This window comes from Physcomitrium patens, chromosome 20, assembly GCF_059467195.1.
Source record: "Physcomitrium patens ecotype Gransden chromosome 20, ASM5946719v1, whole genome shotgun sequence".
Lineage (NCBI taxonomy): Eukaryota > Viridiplantae > Streptophyta > Bryopsida > Funariales > Funariaceae > Physcomitrium > Physcomitrium patens.
Genome location: NC_143429.1, coordinates 15,969,249 through 15,993,140, shown reverse-complemented (window position 1 = coordinate 15,993,140; position 23,892 = coordinate 15,969,249). Strand labels below are relative to the sequence as shown.

At 36.4% G+C, this 23,892-nt stretch overlaps 1 protein-coding gene and 1 non-coding gene across 8 annotated transcripts; both read left to right on the top strand.

The window, feature by feature from the left end:
• The first annotated feature begins 5,871 nt into the window (after positions 1 to 5,871).
• Positions 5,872 to 5,944, top strand: TRNAA-CGC (transfer RNA alanine (anticodon CGC)). Its single transcript has one exon. It is a non-coding gene; the product is annotated as a tRNA-Ala (tRNA).
• A 9,355-nt stretch (positions 5,945 to 15,299) lies between these two features.
• Positions 15,300 to 23,095, top strand: LOC112273417 (protein ENHANCED DISEASE RESISTANCE 2-like). 7 transcript variants are annotated; one of them, XM_090245429.1, is made up of 21 exons: positions 15,319 to 15,516; positions 15,721 to 15,755; positions 16,213 to 16,507; positions 17,148 to 17,342; positions 17,491 to 17,555; positions 17,811 to 17,905; positions 18,121 to 18,228; positions 18,343 to 18,392; positions 18,621 to 18,724; positions 18,920 to 19,015; positions 19,315 to 19,379; positions 19,633 to 19,704; positions 19,842 to 20,000; positions 20,274 to 20,590; positions 20,848 to 20,911; positions 21,092 to 21,258; positions 21,407 to 21,526; positions 21,733 to 21,786; positions 22,076 to 22,315; positions 22,491 to 22,592; positions 22,763 to 23,095. In XM_090245429.1, exons 3-21 carry the CDS (start codon positions 16,373 to 16,375, stop codon positions 22,856 to 22,858), a joined length of 2,304 nt encoding a protein of 767 aa, XP_090101555.1. In that variant the 5' UTR covers positions 15,319 to 15,516; positions 15,721 to 15,755; positions 16,213 to 16,372; the 3' UTR covers positions 22,859 to 23,095. The 7 variants fall into 7 exon arrangements, with proteins under 7 accessions (XP_090101554.1, XP_024357939.1, XP_090101553.1 ...); XM_090245428.1 differs by having other exon boundaries at positions 15,300 to 15,755; XM_024502171.3 differs by having other exon boundaries at positions 15,300 to 15,755; positions 20,746 to 20,911.
• The last annotated feature ends 797 nt before the right edge of the window (positions 23,096 to 23,892 follow it).

Genomic DNA, 23,892 nt, shown 5'->3' with positions numbered 1-23,892 from the left:
GAAACATATAAAGAATAAGATTCAAAATTTTGTAACATACATAAAAAATGAAGTTAGTGATTTATTAGACAATTGCTTTAGACTTTAAAGAATAAAAGTATATATTTATTATTTATTTATTTTCATTAAAAAAAAACACCAAACTTGATCTTACATCAAAAGAGATTGAATTTGAGGTTGTAAACTTGTATTTTATTTTTCTATGAAAATGTTGTATTAGAAGTGGCTATTATTTGTCATATAAATTATTTCACAATTAACAATGTCCATGCTCATTTATAATACTTTAGACAAATGAAAGCCTATTTTTTGTGGTGTAGCTGCTAATTTTTATCATTATGAGTATTGTAGAGATGTTTATGGAATAAAGTGCACAATTTTGGCATCTTTGCAAAGGTTGCAATATGTCATAGAATCTTTTAAGGAGTTACTATTGAATCTAATTTTTGCAAAGGTGATTCTTGCTTTTGCTATCTACTATTAGATCTTCAATTAATTGTGACTTCTATTATATTATAACTATTGCAATTAGTCATTAATAATAAAAATAAATAAAATCTTGTAAAGAAGTTATGACTATTGTCATTAATAATTTTCAATTAAAAAGATTTTGATAACATCACAAATATATGTTGAGCTAATCTGTATGGTTTATTTACTTGCAAAAGATTATATTTTTTATGATTAAGTAATGGTATCTTAGATATTAAGTAATTAGAACAAATCATATTGATCTAGTGTTTTTTGTATTTGGTTGGAATTAACCTATGCCTTGTTCCTGGATTGTATTGTAAAAATTTCGATATAAACTATTAAATTTTATATTTTTGTATTTGACCTTCTCAACATTTTGTATATGTCACTTAGTTTAGTTAGAACAAGTACAATTTTTATTGTTCTTTGTAATGAATAAATGTTGTTGGAATATGTAGAAGTACATAATGATTAAGTATAATATTTTTAACTTTTAAAACTTATAATATTTGATTATAAAAAATGAAATTGTACATGTATTAGAACTCTTTAACAATAATTTGAAACATATTTTATAAGATAATATAAAATCATTTAATGATATTAGGTTCTAAAAACATTAAGTTATATTCTGGTTTTTAACATTTTCATCTCTAGGGAATGATAATATATTTGCAATCACAACTATTGTTAGGTAAGTTTTTCTTTAATTTAATGATAATTTTTATGAGTATATATATCTATATATATATATATATATACACACACAAAGGTTTGTAATGTGCAATTTTGTATTAAAGTTTCTTTCTAGATGACTAAAACTTAATTGGATTTGACTAAAGTTTGGATTTGGTTATTATTTTTAGATATATTTATACCAAATTCATTTGAATCAATTTCATCTCTAATTCAAAGAGCATCTATTGTTGGTATAGACTTGGTGAAGATTTTTATGGTTATATATAAAAACAAATGTGATTTTTAACGTTTTTCAAAAACATGTAGAAAGATTTTTAAAAGATTTTAATTAATTTCTAAAAATATTGAATCACAAACCCAATATTATCAACAAAAATATAAACATTGGCAAATGTGCACTTGGTGCATCACACCTTATTTGCAACAGAAATGGATAGATGAAGTTTATTACTTCAAACTGAACATCATTGTCATTAATTTATATGCATAGAAAATCCATCTTCATCATTTAATATGAGAATCTTTTTTAATGTTTTCCTCAATTTTATTACTAATACTTGAGAAGAATCTACAACATTAATGCTTCATTGTGGAATAGAAAAATCATCATAATTAAATGCCTTACATATTAAATGTACTAAAAGAATTTTTTTCAATAGTATAAGATAAGTACTTACTTTCAATCATGAGGCATATTGACCCTATGTGTTTAAAAAAATAATTTCATAGCCACCCACAGTATAACACAATAATGAAGCAAATCTTCTCGCCACTCTTATAAGAAAAAACATCCTTTGATAAATTCCAACATGATGTTTTCTAATTGAATATTTTATTGCCAAATGTTATTTAATTGAATACCTGTCATTGCGAAATGTTGCTCAGCAACGGGTTTTTGTGGACTTTGCTGGTGTAGAATGACACCTTCGAGTTGAACAAATCCATGGTCATCGTTCGTTTTAGAGTTAATAGACGCTGATTGCGAAGTTCAACTCGAGCTCGAAATACTGAGCTTGGAATAAAGAATGAGAGTTTTCAGAATGAGTCGGAAAGTGGTAAGACTAGCTGAAATCGATTACAGAAGACTGAATTGCTCGGCCTAACTCTCAATCATCAAAGTGAAGTCCATTTTCACGCCTCACTCTTGAGATTTGTGCACTGGATCGCATCAGCTCTTTTGAAGTTACTTTGCATCTTCAAGTGCCTGCACCAACAAGACGTGCATTTTGGGTAACATGCTAAATTTTTGCTCTTCTCAGGTTTGCAACAGACCCGAATCAAAACTGCTTCCTAAAAGGCAGATGGGGCAACTAGTTTCATGGTATGAAATAGTCGTTTCACGTGAATTTGGCCAAACTGTGATAATCTGCAAGGGCGTAGATCATTAGTGATAAGGTGAAGGTCAAAACTATGGAATGCATTTTGTACTTGCTTCAAGGCAAATTAAGTGACGAGTTGAAGGGCAGAATCTTAACTTTTAATGTGTAGTTAAATTTCAAAGATAATGTATCAGTGTGGTGTCACAGTTGGATTGAAACGCTATTAATTTGACATGGATTGGAGAGGGGCCACTTTTAGTTGATAGCAGTACTATTCTTAACCAGAAAAGAAAGAATGCCACTGAGAGAACTCCTTTCACTGATTGATACTAATTATTAGTTACATATGTTGGACTCAAAAAGAACTGAGTGAGTATTTTCACTTTATATTTGTAATGTTGAATACATAGTCCTATTTTTAAATTCAAAGCTTTCATCAACTATCATCTTTATTTTAACTTCTAAAAAATACTAAGTACTAAAATAGTAGTATGAAAATAAGATTTGTTTTTGATAAGTATAAATAAAGGTCTAATTTATAAGTTGTAATTAGATAATGAAACCTTGATGAATGTAAAGCATTTTTTAAAAGAGAAGATTTTTGGATGCCAAGATCAAATTTAATTTAAGGTGTGTTCTTGGTATTATAAAAAAAGATTTTTATAACTTAATTAAACTTATTTTTTAAAAGAAGATGCAAATGGCAACCAAAACAATTATGGTGGAGGCTTTAGTCATTCATTTGATTAAAAAAAAAAAAAAAAAAAAAAAAAAAACTTCAAAAGTGGTCATTTATTAATTTAAATAAAGTATGTAAAAATTAGTAAAAATATTTAATATCAATTTTTTATTATGAAATTTTGACAAGCCTCACAAAAATAGAAGAATGAAAGAATTTCAAATATGATTTATAAAAAATTAGAAAAAATACTTAAATATGTCTAATCTTGCTTATAAAAAAAAGTTTATCAAAGATGGTAGAATACATATAAATATATTTATATTTATATTAAAAAATTTCCAGTATCAAAATATAGTGGAAGTTTAAAGATACAAAATATCAATCTTTGGTTTTACTTGATTATATATTGAAATTTAGTACTATGTTCTAAAAGGTATATGAAAGCAAAAAATGACTGCAAATAAAAACCATAGTTGGACACTAAAGATATCAAATGACCAGAGAAGAAATTCATATATTGCTTATATATTGATTACGAAATTGTTTTCAGATGTTATATAGAATAAAAAAAAATCTAAACAAAATTTTAATTTTTTTTATATAATCTATATTTTAAAATGCGTTACTCTTATAAAGATAGAAACCAAAGTATTAGTTAATTATTATAACTATACTAGGATTAGAATTCATAATAATACAAGTTCTAAGTGATTTAGCCAATCATATAGATGGAAAAATGTGAAAAGAAAATTAATGTCAGTACAAAACTTGATTCTCAAAAGACATATGATAAATCATTAGAATTTGTGACTTAAGAAATTAATGAATGAATTAATTTAGAAATATAAGCCATGACATAAATTAAATATAAGAGTGTAGTAAAAAAATTAAAATATGTGGCAACTCAAATACATTTGGATATTACTGAAAATATTTAATAAGAAAATTTAAAACCACAGTTGAAAATGATAAGAATTGATAGACAAAAATTTATCAAAGATTCATTGACCAAAGTAAAAATTCAAGGAAGAATTGATTTGACTAAGAATTTGACTACCATAAAGATTATTTTAGATATATATGTATGTATATATTATCTTAAGATGTAACTAATTTAGTGGTTCAAAAGAATAATATAAATAAATAAATAAATATCAAAAGAATTTATATTAAAAAGATCATATCTTTTTAGACAATATTTTTATTAAGATTTATGGAAAGAAAGATAAAGATGTGAATGTCAATAGAAATAGATGTAGAATTTTTGTGAAGGAGCATAATAAGGATGTTATTTATATTCTAAAGAAATTTAGAGTGATAAATTTAATTCTAATTTTTTAAAAGCCCAATTTGAGAATCAATAGATTTTAGTAGTTATTTGTTTTTGTATAAGTTATGGAAGAAAGTAAAGTTCTAAAAAAGTAGATATTTTTGCAATAATAAAGGATTCTAAGAATATAGCTTTTACTTGCTCAAGGTATCTACACCCAATTGCAAGGAGGTTATCCATTCTAAAGAGCCCATACTTGCCACGAATGATACGTGCCAAAGTACTCCAACAATATGACATCAAAGAAATGAAAGCAAGGAGATAAAGCACCATTACGAGGCCGTCATATATATATAGTACTTTTTAATAGGAACAAGATTAAAACACAACTACAGAATATTTAAAAGACATTTAAGAAAAAAATCAATAATAAGATATATTGATTACAAATATAAAAAGTTAATGATTGTAATAGTTGGTACTTGTCCAATAGTCATTGGATAAATGTTTAGAGAAGATGTGATAAAAGAAATAATTTTGCTATCTAAATTTTATGTAGTGTTTTTAAAGAACATCACAGTAATTTATTTTTTTTGAGACTAAAAAGAAAAATTTAGATTACATTTATAGTCTTTAAGGATAAAATAAATGTCTAATTAAGATAATTTAAATATTTGAGACTAATATTTAGTCTTTAACTTTCAACAATAGCTAATTGTTCAACATTGCACATTGTTATATTATGGTGTATAATCTAAATTAATTCATTTAATCTTTTATATATTTTTTATTTGTTGATAGAAAAAAAAACTTTATAATAAACATGTTGTTTGAAGGTAAATGTTTTTATAAGGGCAAAATTTTGTCATTTAAAAAGGATAAGAATCAACAAAATGTGTCTTGAGATTATACATATCCTATAAAAAGAATTAATTTTGGTGAAAAAAATTTATCTTCTAAATTAAATTTTAAGAAAAAAAAACATGACAATTGGTTGGATAAAGTTTTTAAAGACTTTAGATGTTAATTTAATGGTTAGATTTTGTAAGATAGGTTATTGATATTGATACTATCAACACACACACACACACACACACACATATATATATATATATATATATATGTATATACACACATATATACATGATAAATAAAAGTGACTATATTTAAACATAGAATAAATACACATACATGCGTTGCACCAGGCCGTTTCACACAGGAGAAAGGGGGGGCAGAGGGGTCTCTGAAGGAGCAACATGGCAACTGCAGGGAACAGAAGCAGGGATGGAATGAGTACCACGTCCAAACCCCTTCCGTCTGAGGAACTTCTGCGTGGGGTTACTGGTTCTGAGCCTACTGAGATGAAAAGAATTTTATATAATCTGTGCTTATTGCACAAAAAACAACCCACGAAAATGACATGTAATGGGGGAGTAGCTCAAATGGTAGAGCGCCTGATTCGCATTCAGGAGGTAACGGGATCGATGCCCGTCTTCTCCAAGTCACCTCCACACTGTTCCACGGTTGGGAATGGTGAGCCTCGGCTATTAGCTGTGGGAGTCATTCTGTTACAAACTAGAGTCCTTTTATCAATCTATGTTGGAAGGCATTTCAGTGAAATGTAATCCTCGATCCCATCTTGTCTCCTTTTCCACTTCGATTAACATCAACCGTGACCACCTCCACTCCCTTCTTCATGTTGAATCCGCCCTTCTCTTAAATTCTTGTTGCATTCCTTCTCCCTCGTTAACTCAAGACCGTTTATATATCCTACCACCACAATTCTCATCACATACTTTCTGTGCTGTGATAATTCCCACAAACTAACCAAGTTCTAGATTTATCCAAAAAGTAGACTCGTGTTGATTCATCCGCCTTACACACTGAACATCCTTTACAATTCTCATGTTGCTCACCAACTTAGCTAGGAAACTCATGTTTTTATTACCCTCAGTGTAAAGATAAGATGTCATTTTGAAGCTCTGCAAAGTTTAATGGTATATATAAAATATATTTACTCAAATCAAGGATGTTTTAATGATCATTTAATACGATCTACAATTAACATCGAGGGTATCGTGCTTATTCTTTAATACCGACATCGGGAAAAACTTATGAGTCGCAAACGTTAGCAACATTGAAACACTACGGCATCTTCAAGCTGGCAACGCGTTAGAACCCGGAATCTCCTCTTGGTATCAATCGGCAATTTGACCAACGCAGCCGGATGTGGTATTATGTTGCCCCCATAGTCCTTACTATTATTCTACTGCATTGCTACGCGGTTGCACTTTTGGCCCCCAGTTTCGTCGACATTGTAGTAGCTTCTGAAGGCAGTTGCGAAGGGTATAAAGGATCCATTGTTTAACAGTACTAAGAATCATATAATGGTCCAATAAAATGTCAGAGAGGTAGTTGCCGAAGTCGACCTCTTACCCTTCTACCACTGCTGCACTACGGATGCAGTCTCGCATCTTGACCAGGTTTCACAATATAGCTTTATACGTATTAGTCGACGTTTTGAAAGATCAGGAAACACAATATGATCATCAGCATATCGATAACATTCCTGAAAATGTAGGGGAATACAGTCCTAAAAAATAAAGGGGTGTGGCAGCGTAACTAGTTGGCCTGAGAATGGGTGTCCCGTAACTTGCAAGTATTTCTATGTCCTCAGGGAACTATAATCAATGGTCAAATATTCGGAAAATTGATGTATAACTTGCCATGGAAATATGCTCAAGTACCCAAACGTGGAGCTGCAGAGTGCCTACAAAGATTTGATATTCTGTCAATGCTGCGATCTCAAGCATCGACACTAAATGCTTTTCTTACTCATCACACAAAAGTCATACAAGACGGCCCACTTAGCTTTCGGGTCCAGGAAGAAGAGAAGCAATTCTTGTCAGGATTAGCAAGATTACGAAATTGAACAGAACCAAAGTGTCAGGATCTACCATTCCAGGAAACGCAACTAAGAGATATCACTGTAGCAGTACAAACTCGTCGTTCCGAAAACCAACGATCTAATTGTAAACGAACTAATTGGCACACTGTCCTGAGTTACGGGCACACTTTGAAGATTGTACCATGGAAGAGCAAATTATAGTTCCAATTGATTTGTGAGATCATGTTGTAGATGCTAATGTCAGTCGAGAAGGCAGTCGGGTTCACAGACCCTCACAGATGAAATTAGTGGTCACAGTCAAACTATCATCTCTATTTAAAAAAATATGTGTACTTTTTCGTTTTTCATTGATTATGGTATGCATGGCAGTCGGATCAACTATATCCATGTCCGACATTGACTCAGCATTCTTACACAAAATAACAATAGAAAATGAAATGCTAGGTTTTGTCTTTTCGAGGTACGAGCTGTTACATCCGGATTCCATAAGTGATGTTAAATCCCAGGTTTTCTGTAAGGTCCGACTTTCTCTTGTGCAATTCACGACACACTGTATCAGTTCTGTCACATCACTCTCCTCTAAGACAAATACACGTATTTCCTCGAATTGGATTGCGCAAGAGAGAGAAAATCGCAGAACTCTGTCGAGTCTACCAAGGTTATTGAATTCGCCACAGATACGACAACCATCACCCCGATTTCAGCAGGATCTAAGAACCTTTTTCAACTTTGTCAAGAATGGCTTTTGCAGCAGCAGCTTTGACGAAGAAACTGAGATGCTTATTGAAAATGTTTGTGGGAGGCAGGAAAAGCATATCCTTGGGGCGAATGGTCAGTCAGTAGAGTAGTACATTCCCAGTTCATACAACAAATGATACCTCACCATCACCGACGGCGCCATAGATGTTTTATACTCAGATTTAATTCACAAGCCACTTTTTTACGTAAGTATTCACGAATACCTCCGCAAAGTCTGACAGAATATGTAGAACAAATTGAGGTTTACGATGGTGCGAACAATTTGTCCATGGGCTCAGTTAGCGAAAATGGGTGACCCATTGCCTCACAGTTGTAACTCGCCTTTGAACTTATGAGAGGAGAAAGAATAAAAGTTGCTTCAAGATCAGCTTGAATTTCTCTGTCTCAGTGGAAATTTCAATCCCTGAGAAGACGTCGGGAATGGGTTCCGGGCAATTGACCTGGTAGCGGAGCATCATGCAGCCGAAGAAGCTGATTATATATTTCAGTTCCCAAGGTCGAACCTCCTCCTTCCATCGCCGATCTGCACATAAACATGGTTGACACCTAGTGTCTCAAATGCTTTGGGACCAAAACACTAAAGAAAACATGACGTGATCAGAGCAAGAATAAGATTGGGGAGAACTCTTCGATTGTTAGACTGGGTCCCACCAACAAGGGCATAAAAAATAAAAATAAACATAAACTTCTCTCCCTTTTTTATGCCATTACAGGTAATGCAGTTGCTGAGAAAACACGTCTCAAGGTGGGGTATCCAAAGGCACGAACGCGGCCAGACGCCACACCTAACTCACATAATCTCCCTATTCTGATAATTCCCCACCTAGCATGATTTGTCGATGAGCAGCGGCCGCAATGCTCCAAAAAGGTGCTCGCCAGGGTATGAGCTGGAAATGTGTAAAATTCCTACAGTGAAGGGTGAAGATTTGCCTAGTCTCGCGGTGAAGGATGACGTGGGATATGTCTTAATCCCTGTCGAGGGAACCGGCTACGGATGAATTGGCACTCAAGCTAGTCGCCGGCCTTTGTTGCTAAAACCAGCGAAGTACAAAATTCGGTCACGGAGCCACGGAAATCATGACCGGTAATTGAGGTTTCATTCCTGTGGCAGATTCCAATGACTGGGTATTTCGACCTTTTCGAGCTTAGTGTAAACAGTAGGTCTAGTCATTAGTCACATCCCGTTGTGTTTTTTTCTTCTTCTCGCTCATTAATCGGTACAAGAATTACATAAAATCCCACTTTAAAATTACTCTAAAAACAACAACGACTGGGCTGAGAGAATTCTGCTCCGTCCAAGAGTTAGCAAGGGATCCAGACAACTTGTGCCAGTCGGGGGAATCATTGGATCACTGATTTTCGGCACTGGTTCATCGCCACGACAACGAACACGATCGCCAGCGATGAGACAAGTCGGAAGCCGAATACTCAAGAGCCCGACTGACTGACAGACCAATTTCAGTATAAGCCTCCAAGTGACGTGCGACCAAGCATGTCACCTGAGAGACAGTGGAGGCAAAAACAACTAGAAGCAAAAACATAAAGACCCATGGGAATGCATTCTCCATTCACCTCCGAGATTCTCCCAAGGGATTCTCCGCCCAACTGTGTTGAGACCCACAACGGTGCCGATCAGACGACGCCCCTTTCAATTGCGCCCCACCCACTTGACCTCCAAAGGACCATCGGTTCTCAACTTTACCGATTCCATCGACAATTCCGCGTCACGGTGGACAACTCGTTGAGCGGCCCCACTCTGTTGAAAGGGCTACTGCACTGAGAGTGACAGCAAGAGCGGGAGAGAGGGGCGAGGTGTGATGTAAAATTCATCCATCGCAACCTCAGTGTCATCCGTCGACGTTTGCGGACAGAACTCATCCATTTTTCATGTGGTTGTGATTGGGTAGATAGCAAGAGCTGGCTGATCCCACGTGCCATGAACTGATTGGTGCCATCCGACTTGTTGCGCCAAGTCCGAAGGGAACGTCTTTGGGAACGTAGATGGGAACGATATTGGGAACGATATTGGGAACGATATTGGGGACGATATTGGGAACGATGTTGGGAACGTAGATCGGTCAACGACCACAACAGGCGCATTATGACACATGGCGTTCGCCACGTGTATGGTGCACGTGTCCGTTATGGAGTAGTTGGACAGTTGTAACTGAAGAATGTAATGTGGAGGCGAATGGACGGGAACTAAATTACTGGGAAGAGCTCAAACTGATATTTAATTGTTAAATAGTTTTATAACTCTCTCTCTCTTTGTTTGTTTATTTGTTTGTTTGTTTGTTTGTTTTTTTATTTTCCTGCTCTGGGCTGCAGATGTGTATTTATTTTTAGTTAGGATTAATGTCTTACGGTTTAGCATCACTTAAATGATTTCTTCACTGGCTTCAGTAAAGTTTTGAATCCGAGCTCTTTCATGATACTGACTGCATTGTGATGACATCTGATATTACAGTTAATATGTATGACATGTGAACTTCATTGTATTTTTCATGACATTGATATGATTTTTACAACCACTTATATTTTGGACTGAAATAAGCCATACCACTTTCTATGATACAATTTGTTTATTCATTTATTTACTTATCTATCCTGAATCACTGAAATAAATAAATGTGCACCCATGATAAATCAAAATAAAAAATTGTTACCCAGTGTTATTTTATACCATGTGTTGCATATATATACATATATATGTATACATATATTTCTGTACACATAAACATGTCAAAATATATTCTAGAAAAAAGTATTACTTTGGGTTATTTTGTTATTCCATGCACAATGTAAGAAATGTGTGCATAAATTTTTTTAGGCGCTTTAAAAACTGATTGAAAATGTACAGTTTTGAGAATCCAATCAAGAATTGTACATCTGAACAATTAAGTCATAATTTTTTATATAGAAAAAATCCAAGTATTTTAAACCTATCCACAGTTTTAAATTCTTTGATTCCAGTTTTTTGCAAATAACCATCATCAAATGTGTTCTGTGTGCAGATTGTTGACAATCTCTCTTGGATCTTACCTTGTACCTCGAATGTCCTTTATCATCAATATTTTTATCTCACCATGAATTAATAATTCTAAGAATATGTCACATGGACTTCTTATTATGCTATAAGATGTTTTTGTTGGAAATCTTTTAACTTGAACTGCATTAAGAACACCTAGAAAACAATCTATCGAATTCTCTGGCTGAATACAACTATGCACATTCATGAAGACACTTCCCTGAAATCAACTGGGGTTGTTCGTTTTATTTACTAAATCACTAATACCACCATCAAATTGTTCTAAATCATTGCGTCTACTATGAGAAGTTGCACACTGGGACAAAACATTAATTCAATATTTGTTTTTTCCTTTTTGCTAAAAATAAGACAGAAACTGAAAGTATTTCACCTGTGTCGTGACAATGTAATTAGTCACAAAGGGATGGAAAGCAAAACCATGGGGATGACGCAAATCAACCTTGTTCTTCCAAGTGGGGTCTTGAGGTTCAAGTGGGGTCTTCAAAGTGAGCAGGCTTCGCATATCTTACTCTGCATTCAAATCTTAACCCATCACCTCCAAAGGCTGCAGACATTGTGCAGATAGTCTGCACATAGGATCCCCCTTTGCCTATCACCATGTGAGAGCCCAATGACAAGTCAGATGTGATTTTTTTACCTTAATTGTGTCAACAATAGAGAGTACATCCTTCAACCCAGAATGTACAATAGGGTTAAAAGATAAAGCCTTACAGTATTTCCATTCACTTGAACCTCTTAAGACTTTCCAGTGATGTTTTCCTAAGTTAGTAGGACATGGACTTCATTCAATAAAGTGGATGTGATTCTCTCTCTGTACATGTATCTTAGTATATTGACTTGTCAAACCAACTGCAGAGTGAACTATGTTTTGTATTTTGTTTTGCAACTTATCTCTGAATTTTTTTAACTACAATAAAATTGGAGTAGTAAAGATATTCCTAGAATTAAAAACTAAAGTTGAGTAGACTTATGCTATTGGGCACAAAAAATTTGTTGAATTTTAATTTTTGGAGTCAGAAACCAGCAACTTAAATAATAATAATTAAATAAATAAAAATCAATTTATAAAGATAAAATTTCTTTGATTTAACACTTAAAATAGTTATTCTAAAAATTAAAAATCAAAATACCACATTCATTTTGGTGTTTTTTGGCTTTACTATTTTGAGATAAAAAAAAAAAACTTGACTGTACTTGGAGAGGTGTATTGTGAAAGGGAAACATACTCTTTTTATATTGAGAAAAAACATGGAATTTTAGTGATTTTCACATAATTTTTAGTTGATTTACCAGAGAACAATTCTATCAGATAATTTGTGTTAATTGATTAATTCAATGTCAAATATGTATGCGGTTTTATTTTATGAATAAGTCTTTAATTTCTTTGTAATATGATTTGTTCAAATTTTCATATGTTATATTTTAATCATATGAAATTGCTTCACTACTAATAAAATGTGATATTATAATTGTTTTGTTGTATTATCAAATTTAAAAATCGAGTCTTATATGTTGGGTTATTCTAATATATTTTTTATTCTAACACTGAAGTACATAATTTTTGATTAATTGCAATATATATCATAAAATGTTAAGTCTTTATGTGTAAATAATAAAGTAGCAATATGTTATACAAGTTTAATAAGTCAAGATGATACTTGATTGAGGTTAAATAGTTGTGAGTAAATTTATTGTAGACCACAAAATAATGGAATGAAATTATCACAAAAATGGTTTTAAATGTCAACATCAATAACTTGAAAGTTGAAGACCTTAAGCAATACTAATCAATCACAAAAAGTACAAAGAATATACTTGATTTTTCAAGTACATATATATACATGCATGGTTTCATTCAAAATTTGTGACAAACCAAAAAAACAAAAAAATATATAAAAATATATAAATAAAGGTGCATTTTGTAGTTTACAAATACAGTTAAGATCCATCAGATGTAAAGGAAGGCCAAAAGACAAGACATCACTGTAGGAAAACTGAAAAAGTAGATGAAATCAACTTTTTATAACTTTTTCTTTTTGATATGCCTACCTTGCAAGACGTGCAAAAATGGGGTCCATGGAAATTGGTGAGTGAGTAGCTCAGTTGTGGCTGGCAAAGGACCACCTGCTCTCTCACCCACTCACTCAAACAGCACAGTTGTACCAGTGTGATGGTGTTCTCAATGTGTTTATTGGCCATGCCCACTTCCATTGAATTGGACCATGTATCATGACAAAACCCTAAAAGACGAAGCTTGAATATGTAAACAGACAGCCATGGGGAAAGTGGCAAAAACAAAATAGAATGATGTAGCTCCTTCATGAGCTTATCCTTCTTATTTGTTATGTGAAAGTGAAAAACATGGATACATATACATATATATGTGTGTGTGCATCCGCAAGGGAAACTGATGGCAACTTGTTTTTAAAGAAATCCTGTTCATTCATTATGAACCACAAAAATGTTGTAGTGTAGGTGTTTTCGAAGTGTGGGTGATTTGAATGGTAGTAATTCACCCCATTGAGCCATTTTTTGAGTGGTGATAGATTTGAGTGAACAAGAATATTTGTTTTATTATAACATTAAATAAAATATATCCTTATGGATGTATTTAATGTCACTCAGGATACCTACTTTGTTCAAAGTTGGGTAGGAGATGTCTGGAAATCCAAGTATGGATGATGAAATGGTACAAATTTCTGATACAAAAACACTTTCTCAACATGCAGTTTTGTTTGTTTGTTAGATTGGAAACCATCAGGAGTACAGAAACTCTAGAGATTCTTATCTGGACATACAAATCCTATTTACAACATAAAATTATTTGAATATGTTTAATGTAAAATGCTCGGGTGTGTACACTAAATTATCAAACTCGACTGCCCTCAAGTGCTTGTGCAATTTAAGTAAAGTAAATCATTGCTGTGTATTCATTATAGAAGAAGAAGAAGAAGAAGAAGTAGAATGCATTGATTTTTTTATTTATTTTTTATACAATTAATGTTGTATTTAAGAATGTGAAAGCCAGATGTGACATTTCATACCATTTCATAAATGCATTCTAAAACTTTATTTCAGTGTTTTTGTTTTTGTTTGTTTGTTTGTTTGTTTGTTTTTTTTTTTTTTTTTTTCAAAAAAAGGCATTAGTACCAAACCATTTCAGTGATGCACCCTACCAACACAACTCATCAAGAGCATGAGAACTAAAGAGAAACAGTTGCAATACCAGAACCATACATAAAGCATTCAATTGCACAGCACAAAAACCAAACATCTATATATATATTTTTAATAAATCTTTTCTTAAAGCAGCATGCAAGGCGATTTCATAAAACCAAGAATTTAGTTAAACGATCACAAGAACAATTCACGGAACCCCTTGAAAACCCACTTCACTTACATCAATTTCATCCATCCACGCGGCCCACACTCCAACCCACTCACCCACCGCAAACCACCCTTCATCCACACATCAATGCATCCCACCGTACGCACCATCCACCCATCGAAACAAACGAACACATACATCCACCACCAACCATTCATCCGTCCAAGAGGCGTCTGTCTGATGCGGTGCATCGGCGACGGGGAGCGTGTGTGTGTGTGTGCGAGAGTGTGTGAGCGGAGGAGTTAATGGAGCCTGTCTGCGGGAGATGACGTCGAAGGAAGGAAGGCGAGTAGGATGCGAAGAGGAGTAGAGTGGGAGGATACCAAGATAGATCCTCTCTGACAGAGAGACAGAAAACCCACCTGCACTCGCGCATTCATACACCACCATCCCTCACTCTCTCTCTCTCTCTCTCATGCATGGACCCACCCAACCCAGCTCCTCCCTCCCTCCGTCTCTCCCTGTATCCCCACTTTCTTTTCTTTTCCATTTGTTGGATTGCTTCCATGCTGCTGCTGCCGCCTGCTGATAGTGGTAGAAGTGGGAGTGGTGGTAGAAAATCATGCGGGGATCGCCCTCATGTCAGGGCCCGCCCTATCGTCACCATTCATTGACCTAGGATAGGCTGGGTGGGCACTGTTCGCCCTTGGCTGCTCTCCAGATCGCGTCAATTCGTCCAACATTCCCCCCCCCCCCCCACCGGCCCCCCCACCTTCCGCGCTGAGTGATCGGGGCAGAAGGTGGAGTGGCCTGCACCCAGGATCCATCGTTGGGCTCTTTTGTTTCCTATCTGTTCTCGTGCGCCGTTACCGCGTTTGGGCACTGCGGGCCTCTCGTAGTATCGTGCAATCACTGGCACGACGCAAGGGGATTCATTCTGGGAAGCGTGGTCTTTGTCGTCCTCCCCCTTTTCGCGTGGACGGTCCCTTTCTGGATCTGGTGTTTGTGATTGGAAGTGTTTTGAGAGTGTATGTGACCATCTTTAGTTCCGAGTTCCTTTCGCCTGTCGATTGCAGAATTTTTCTCTCTATCTGTTCCATCTTCCCTACTGTATCTTTGTTGTAGCCGAGAAGAGTCATGACTTGTCATCGTCGCGGAGAGGACGATCCTACTTGAGAGATGCTTCCTCGTCGCTTGAATTGGATTGGTTAACGCTTCGTGTTGCGCTGCAGCTGAGTTTAGGAAGATGGCGTGAAGCTGTCGCAGAGTAAGTAGCTCCAAGTTCCATTCTGCTGCTTTTTCTTTTCCTGTGATCTGCAGTGTCTCCTGCAGCAAATTGACCTTAGTCAGATTTCCAACAACTGGGTGCACTTGTTATTGTTTGTAGTCCATCCGAATCGTTTCGTTCAGGTTGTTGATTCATCACAACAAACCTTCTCAATCATCCAGAGACGGAGTTCTGGTGCCGTTTAGAGGAGTGGTCGGTGCCAAGGCTACGTTCTGGATGCGTTCTGGATGTTACTTTGTGTATCGATGTCGCCCGAAATCAGTTTCCTGCCAACATTGCAGCTGTCTGGTTTGGGAATCGTGTCGATCTCAGTGGGTGCAATATTGGCGAGAGTCTGTAGGGCTTGGTAATTTTGCGATTAGCAAGTTTGATTTGTTTGTGCTGTCTGGTGATTAATCAATGTCTTGAAAACATTTTTCTCTTTTGCTTACTGCAGCAGTCGCAATGGAGGTGCACAACGGCGAGGTTTGACGCTCTCTAGGAAACTTTTCGTGAGCACCTATCATTGGGATTTCTTCATATTAGGATGACTTGTAACAATTTATTCAAACGATCTGGGTTGATGAAGAGCACTTGAGCACAGGTGGGAGAGAACCATGGCAATTATGGAAGGATGGCTGTACTTGATAGAGTCCAACAAGTTGATGATGACACATCCTCGGAAGCGCTACTTTGTGCTATCCGGGAACCAGGCGCGTTATTACAAGGAGAAGCCTGCTTACCGCCAGGAGGTCACTTCTCTGCCCTCTGTGGACGCTGCCTTCAGTCCTAGATCAATGCACAGCATGCAAAGATAGTTTGCCCTGCAGATTTTAGATACTGGCAAGTCTGGTTAGAGAACTCTATGTTTGCCGCTCACCTCAGATTTCTGCAAATGATCACCGCTAGCTCTGGTGTACCTCACTGCCGATTTGTGTGAACCTTCATTAAATCGCGAACTAGTTTTCGCTGTGGAAGTTGTGTAATTCTGATGTTCGGTAGCTCAGAAATGGATTTAGTGGCATAGCTTGAAGGCTGGAATGTTACTGTGTAGCCGTCGAAAGTGGTGAAGCTTTTAGGATCAGAATGTACAAGAGCTTGAATGCAGTGGTAGATAATTCACAGTTGCTATATATATATAAATAATTTTAATGCAGCCATTCCGGGGACGGGTATTGGTTTCTGTGAATTTTATGGTCGCTGCAATAGATTTTTTTAATCCTGATAACAAGGTGCAGCTACGAACACATCTAAACACCTCATTTCTACTACATCGGGCGTTCGAGCATAATAGGGAATATACATTACCGGACATTGAGCACATGCCCCTCCATATGTCATTTGGGCCGATCCTAGGTTGAAATGCTTACAAAAAGTACTGAACTTGTGCAGGCTCCTCTAAAAAGTGGATCCTTTGATCCTTACACGAGAGTAGTTGACCATGGGCGGGAAAGTATTCATGGTCGAACTCTATTCGTGTTTGAAATATATGACTCTTACACCCATGGAGACAAGCTGAAGTTTGGTGCACGGAGTTCTGAGGAGGCAGCAAAATGGATGGAAGCATTCAAGGAAGCAGCAGAGCAGGTTTAGGGGAGCCATTAACTTCGTACATCTACTCTAGTTTATGGAAGCACTGAGAGATATAAATCGATCTGCTGCTTGATTTTACAATTTCCCAATTTTACAATCGATTGTCGTCAACTGAAACTTTCTTTGTGCGTATTTATCGTAGGATATTCTGCCTGGAAATGATGGATTATTCGTTCCCTCAGGTGGGAGACGGAAGTATCCTTTCAGGTATGGTTGGATTTTGTAGGCGGTGTAGTTGCTAGCGTTTCATGATTTCTCAGCTTCAGATAATCAGCAGCAGAAAAAAATAAAACTAAAAATAAAAATAAAAATACATAATTTTATCATGTCTCGACTACCTGAAATGATTGTAAGTCATGCTTCTCTTGGGACGCAGAGGTTATGTTGTCCTACCACTCGGTACTCTTGAGCTGTCAATCCCTTTCTATGTGGTGTGTATTCTGAGGTGTGTGATTTTCACAGGCTATCAGGAAGGAGAAGCGGTGGTCTAGTCAAAGACCTTTCTGGTGGTTCTGGCACCATCACTAATCCTCTCTTTCGAGAAGGTTCAACAACAGGTTGTTACAAATCCTGAATCATCATGTCATCAAGGTTCATTCCTTTGCACGTCCACAGGAGTGATCCATCCATTGTGTTGTATGGTGATTATTTTTATTCATGGCTATTCCTCAGATGATCACTAAACTGTTGACATACATGAACCTTATCCTCTCACCGTCGAAATTAAAGAGGTTATCTCACATTACTTTCTCTTTTCTTTCGCGTGTAGCAGAGTTACCAGGGTGGGTTGGGTCTTTGCTCTCAAGAGATTCGTCTGCAAGGGATGCATCCCCAGATGTAGTAGCTGATTCGCCGTGGCAAATATTTGGCTGCGTAAATGGTAAATTTTCATGTATGCGACACGGCCTCATTCATCTGTTAAAGCACACATGTGCTTTACAGCAGCTAATATTACAAGATCATGATACCATTTATATCTTACTTTTGTGTCCAGGATTGCGATTATTCAGGGAAACCACTGATCACCATGGATTTAAGAGCATGGTGAGGCTTTGGTTAAAATACTAGAAATCTGCTTTGAACTACAATTTCCGCTGAGAGTTTTGACACTTCATAAGCCATGCTCTAGAGGGTTCCTTGTCATTAGTTTCAGTTCATATTTGCATGATCAATGCGCGTGGTATGTAGTACGTAAAATATGTGGTGTCGCGGAGGATTTTGCTTCATGCACCACAATTTTGGGTTCTGAGTAGTATTTATTTTATGCTGTAGATACGTGGAGAGGATCCTCCTGCACTGATGGGCGTTGGAGTGGTGTTTGCTACTTGTGAGTCCGTATTTCAAACTGTCATGACCTTGGGATCTTCACGATCTGAGTAAGGTTCTTGCCCCCCCCTTTTTTTAGCCACTGCCAGTTCGATATTATGGAGTTTGTTGACCAGAAAGTTAAACCATTACTTTGGTGAGGTTAAGGTTCCATATTCTTGTTCTAGTATTACTATGGTTATTCTTTAATGATATAGTATCAGAACTTGAATGTAGGTAGCTCTGATGATTTTGTAATTGTCCAGGTGGGATTTCTGCTATGCCAAGGGAAGAGTCATAGAGCACATTGATGGGCATTCGGACATCGTTCACAAGCAGTTCCATACGCATTGGCTTCCTTGGTACGAGATTACTTATCCGTAATTCGATACTGTCTATGTGTGTTCATGTAGGAAGTTTGTTTATTACGAAATCTGTGGTGTTAGAATATTTTCATCAGTATTTAATGAAGGGTTGCTATCTTTCCGTCTGGCATAATGTATTTTGACGCTCCTCTGGAAAAGCTAGCTAAGGACTTCATTCTAGAGAACTCTCCCAAATATATGGATTTCTTTCTGTTGGATGTGTAGCTTATTGGACGCTATAGCAACAAACATATCACATTCGTGAGCAGATTTCTTTTTAATTGAAAGTAGTGCAGGCGGATGAAGCCCAGGGACCTGGTTGTGCATCGCTACTGGCGCCGTGAAGACGATGGCTCTTACGGTCAGTCAACGTAAACTATTTATACGTCTTTTTCCCCTCTTTTCTTGAAATAGCTGCAAGACCTGTATCAATCTCACTCCTTAAAATCCTTTGGGTGAATTTGACAGATATAGTTTTCTTGGCTGTTCATCTGTGGTCTTGTAGAGGCTTTTGTTCTTTCATTCTCGAGTAACTTCTGTAGGATCTCTGACAGGAAATTTTTTTTGTTTGAAAATTTGGGCTATTTGTCAAAATCATTGTGGATTATTTGCAGTTATTCTGTACAAGTCAGTGAAGCATGAGAAATGTCGTCCACGACGGAAGTTTGTGCGTGCCTGGCTCAAAAGTAAGCCCTTCACTTAATGAGTTAGCCTCGTTTTCGTCTTCTCTGAAATTCAAAATTCTCTATACCACGAGACGCTAATATTTGGCATGGATTATATGCTTGTACATCACTTCTAAGCTTGGAATTGTTACTTGTAGGTGGAGGGTATGTTATATCGCCACTGCCACCACAGGGAGGTTTCCAGCACCGTTGTGCGGTGAAACACATACTCACTGTAGATTGGAAACATTTCAAAACACCTTGGTCCTCTTCTAAGGACAGGGTCATTACGCTCAAAGTTCTTGAACGAGTGGCAGGTACAGTCCTTCGCCCCACTGTGTGCCTTTATTAAAAATTGATGTGCATTATTTTATCCTACCTTGCATTTCTGCATGTTTCTGTTTTTATTTGTTATTCTACACAGGCCTTTAGGTTTAAACCGTGTTGATTGTGTGCCAACAACGCAATTTTTTTATAAATTATGTTTTAACCCATGTCAAATGTTAGACAAGGGGAGTGTAAGCTGATGGAGTTGCCTCTGAAGATTCTACCTTGAGCGATTTTGCTGATACTTGTGTGACTGTGTTCAGCCTTGAGGGAGTTTTACAAGGTCAAGCCGGCGGACTACATGCCTACCTCCATAAGCCCAGACTTGAGGCGACTGGACGTTGCAGGCTGCAAGCCTCCATTATTGCAGAAGGAAAACATCCCTGAAGTGCATCTATGTGGTGCGGAGGTTGCGCGTTCTCCGGAAGACAATATTGCAGGGCAGAGCATGTTCCGCCAGCTAGCCGAGGAGGAGTTTTTCGATGTTCCGGAAGACTCAGCATGGGACACAGAACTTGAGCCAGATCTGGACGGTCGGCGGGAGTCTACGGATCCAGACGAAACATCAGACGAAGATCAAGTAAGACAAAAATGACGCGATCTGTGTGCTATCTCAAAGAATTAAAAAAAGAAAAAAATCATGTTATTTCCGTAATCCTCGTTCTACTGTCATTATTTCCGTAATCAAGTGCATATTGCTCGTTGTGATCCTGTGATCAATGTCGTTGGTTGTAGCATTGGGCTCGGGTTGGATATTGGGTTGCTCTGAAGTATGGACTTCTCTGCCTTTTCCTGATTATTTTGTCGAATTACATGATCTTTACGATTACATCACAGAATGGAGGCGTTCATAAGCTGTCCGCAGCCGCAACCATCGTGAAGCGCTTCCAAGGAATGGCAGGTATGATATCTAACTTTCACCAATATGGTCAGTTTAGTGGAATGCTAGAATACCCCATTGACTTTCTTGAGTCGACTATTATGGAACACGTGATAAGTACACTGATAGCAATGCTACCAGCGGCTTCCTTGAGGATTGGTATATATTGTAGCTGAATAATGGTGTGCACTGCCATTGCAGCTCAAAAGCGTACACACCAGGACGACGACGAAGATGGCATAGAGCTGCTTGCTAGAGAAGGTACTCTTCCAAAAAGCTCTGGTTGTTGTACCACGAGCTGTTATGAATCAGCCGAGGCAAGCATCTTCTTGATCCGTGGCAAACACTATCTTCAAGACCGCAAGAAGGTAATTCAAAGTTCGAAATTCGTATTTTTACTACTGAGTTGATTTGTTGGTTACTTTTGAGATATTTTGCATTTGTGAGTTATTGTAACTGATGGTAGGAGTAATCTTTCCTCACATTGGCACATTTGATTTGGGCTGAATGATACAGGTGGTGGCCAAAGACCCGGTAATGCAATTTGTTGCGGCCGATTGGTTGAAGTCCAACAAGAGAGAGGATCATCTTGCCTCTCGGCCCTCTAATCCAGTTCAGCAGTTTTTGGCCAATCAGGTAACCATTTGGTTTGCGCATGTGAATATGTTGACACGTTTGTAATTTTTTTGTTTATTAATTATGCTTAAAATAATAGTAATCTACTTGCTTTGATCTAAGCTCTGGTTGTTACGTAGCAACCATTATGTGCCAAGTTGCAACAAATCTAGTGCAAAAAGTTTGCATATGTAAAAGTGCAGCTTACGAAATCGTTGTTCTTTCAGAGAAAGATCGAGGGTCGAGTGCAAGATCCTTTTTTCTTTATCATCAATATTCAAGTAAGTATTGTTAGAGTCCTTTTCTGTTATTTGATATATGGCTCAGTACTTTACTGTCCCGGAGATAATTCTGGGGTGATGATAGGTTAAATTTGTAATATTGAAAGAAAACTAGTTTTAGTTGCTAGTTTTCAACTTCTTCTTTTTTTCTTTTTTTCTTTCTTTTCTAACGTTTCATAATTTCTCAAAAATCCTAATTTTAGTCATTTTGACGTCTTACTTTGAAAACAGTTGATTTTTGTGTATTTGGTATCAGCTGTGTTTGATTCTTTGAGATTGGTGACTCCAGGTTCCAGGATCTACAACATACTCTTTAGCTCTCTACTACATGATCACACAACCCCTTTCAGACTTCCTCATTCTAGAAAACTTCGTACGTGGAGATGATCGTCACCGCAATGCTAGCTTCAAGCTCATCCCACACATTGCAAAGGGTCCGTGGATTGTGAAGCAAAGCGTTGGCAAGACGGCTTGCTTGATCGGAGAAGCTTTGGAGATCACGTATCACACTGACAAGAATTATATTGAGGTGTGTAAAGAATGTGGAATAGTTTGTTCAAACTTCTTTCACCATCTACAGTGGATCGTTTCAGATTCCAACAATGTTAATGTCGATGTATCAACATTGATGGATGTCATGGAAATAGTCAAGCTCGTTCCTTTGTGTTACTGAGAAGCGTCATGGCATGCATATCAATGTGCAGTTGGATGTGGACATTGGTTCATCCTCTGTAGCGAAGGGTGTAGTGAACCTGGTGTTGGGTTACTTGAGCAACCTTGTTATCGAGTTGGCATTCCTCATCCAGGTAATTCCACAAATTTTATGGATCTCGCTTCTTAGCGACTTTTGGAGTGATGTGTTTTTTTCGGTTGTTGTTGTTGTTAATGCCATAGGTTTTTCTTGAACGCCATTTTGCGTCAGAGTATAGCTCGTCAATAGTTTGAGCATAGCACTCACAGATTGAGATGTGTGTAGGCCAACACTGAAGAGGAACTTCCAGAATATCTGCTTGGTACCTGCAGGCTTGTAAACCTGGATATCGCAAAAGCCATTCCTGCACGCCCGGAGTGAAGAGGTATTCACTATGAGTCTGAATCTGTAGCTTAGGCGAGTCGACAGAAGTCATTTTTTTCTGTGCTTCAAGCTTGTATTCCAATCAAAGAGTTAGGTGAAACGAAGAGGTAGAAAAAGCTATTCTTTAGAGTTTCTATGCAAGGAGGCTCTAGAAACATTTAATTTTTGGATAAGACTTTGTATATATTTATACATATAATACATTTTGAAACTTGCATCCATATTTGGAACTGACCTGAGACTCTTGCAACATTCTCAATCCAATCGTAAGGAAACTCAAACATCGACTTATACCAATTTGTGTACACATATCTCGTTCATGATGAGTCTTTCAAAAAGCCGCTGCGCAAATCTTCTGTATGAAAAAGATGTTTGTGTACTGTGAAGAGTTACAATTCTGAACTTGAAAGCAATCAGATGAAGCTCCATTTCATGACAATTTGTTCCTTGGTACTAAACAAACCATTGCTTGTGATACACATCACAAGTGCTTTTACCTCAATAAATATTAGGTTAGACTTTAAGGAACATGCATTTGCGACTGATGAGAAATGCTTGTTTTCTGTTCCTTTAGGTTGCATAAACAATCATGTGCAACTGCTAACACGTACATGGTTACACTTTGGTTATTCACATTAGCGTCTGCCACTAATTTGATTAATTGGTCTACTCTATTTGGAGTAGTTTGATTATTACAATATATCAAAACATAATATGAATTGTAAAGTAATTAAAACTTACTAATGATAAAAACTACTATAAATTTTCAACATTTTCAACATAGGAATTGTAGATAATACATATATCATATTCACATGTAAATTAACACAAAGTAATAAAGATTATTAATGAATTTTTTTAATGCAATTAAAAATTTATTAGTATGCAATAAATTAGATAAATCTTATATATTAATATTAATATTAATATTTCAACATTTTATCATGATAGCTTTGTGTTTCCAAATGAAAATATGAAAAAAAAAAAAAAAAAAACTTTTTTGGAAATAAATATTTATTGAAAGACTAGAA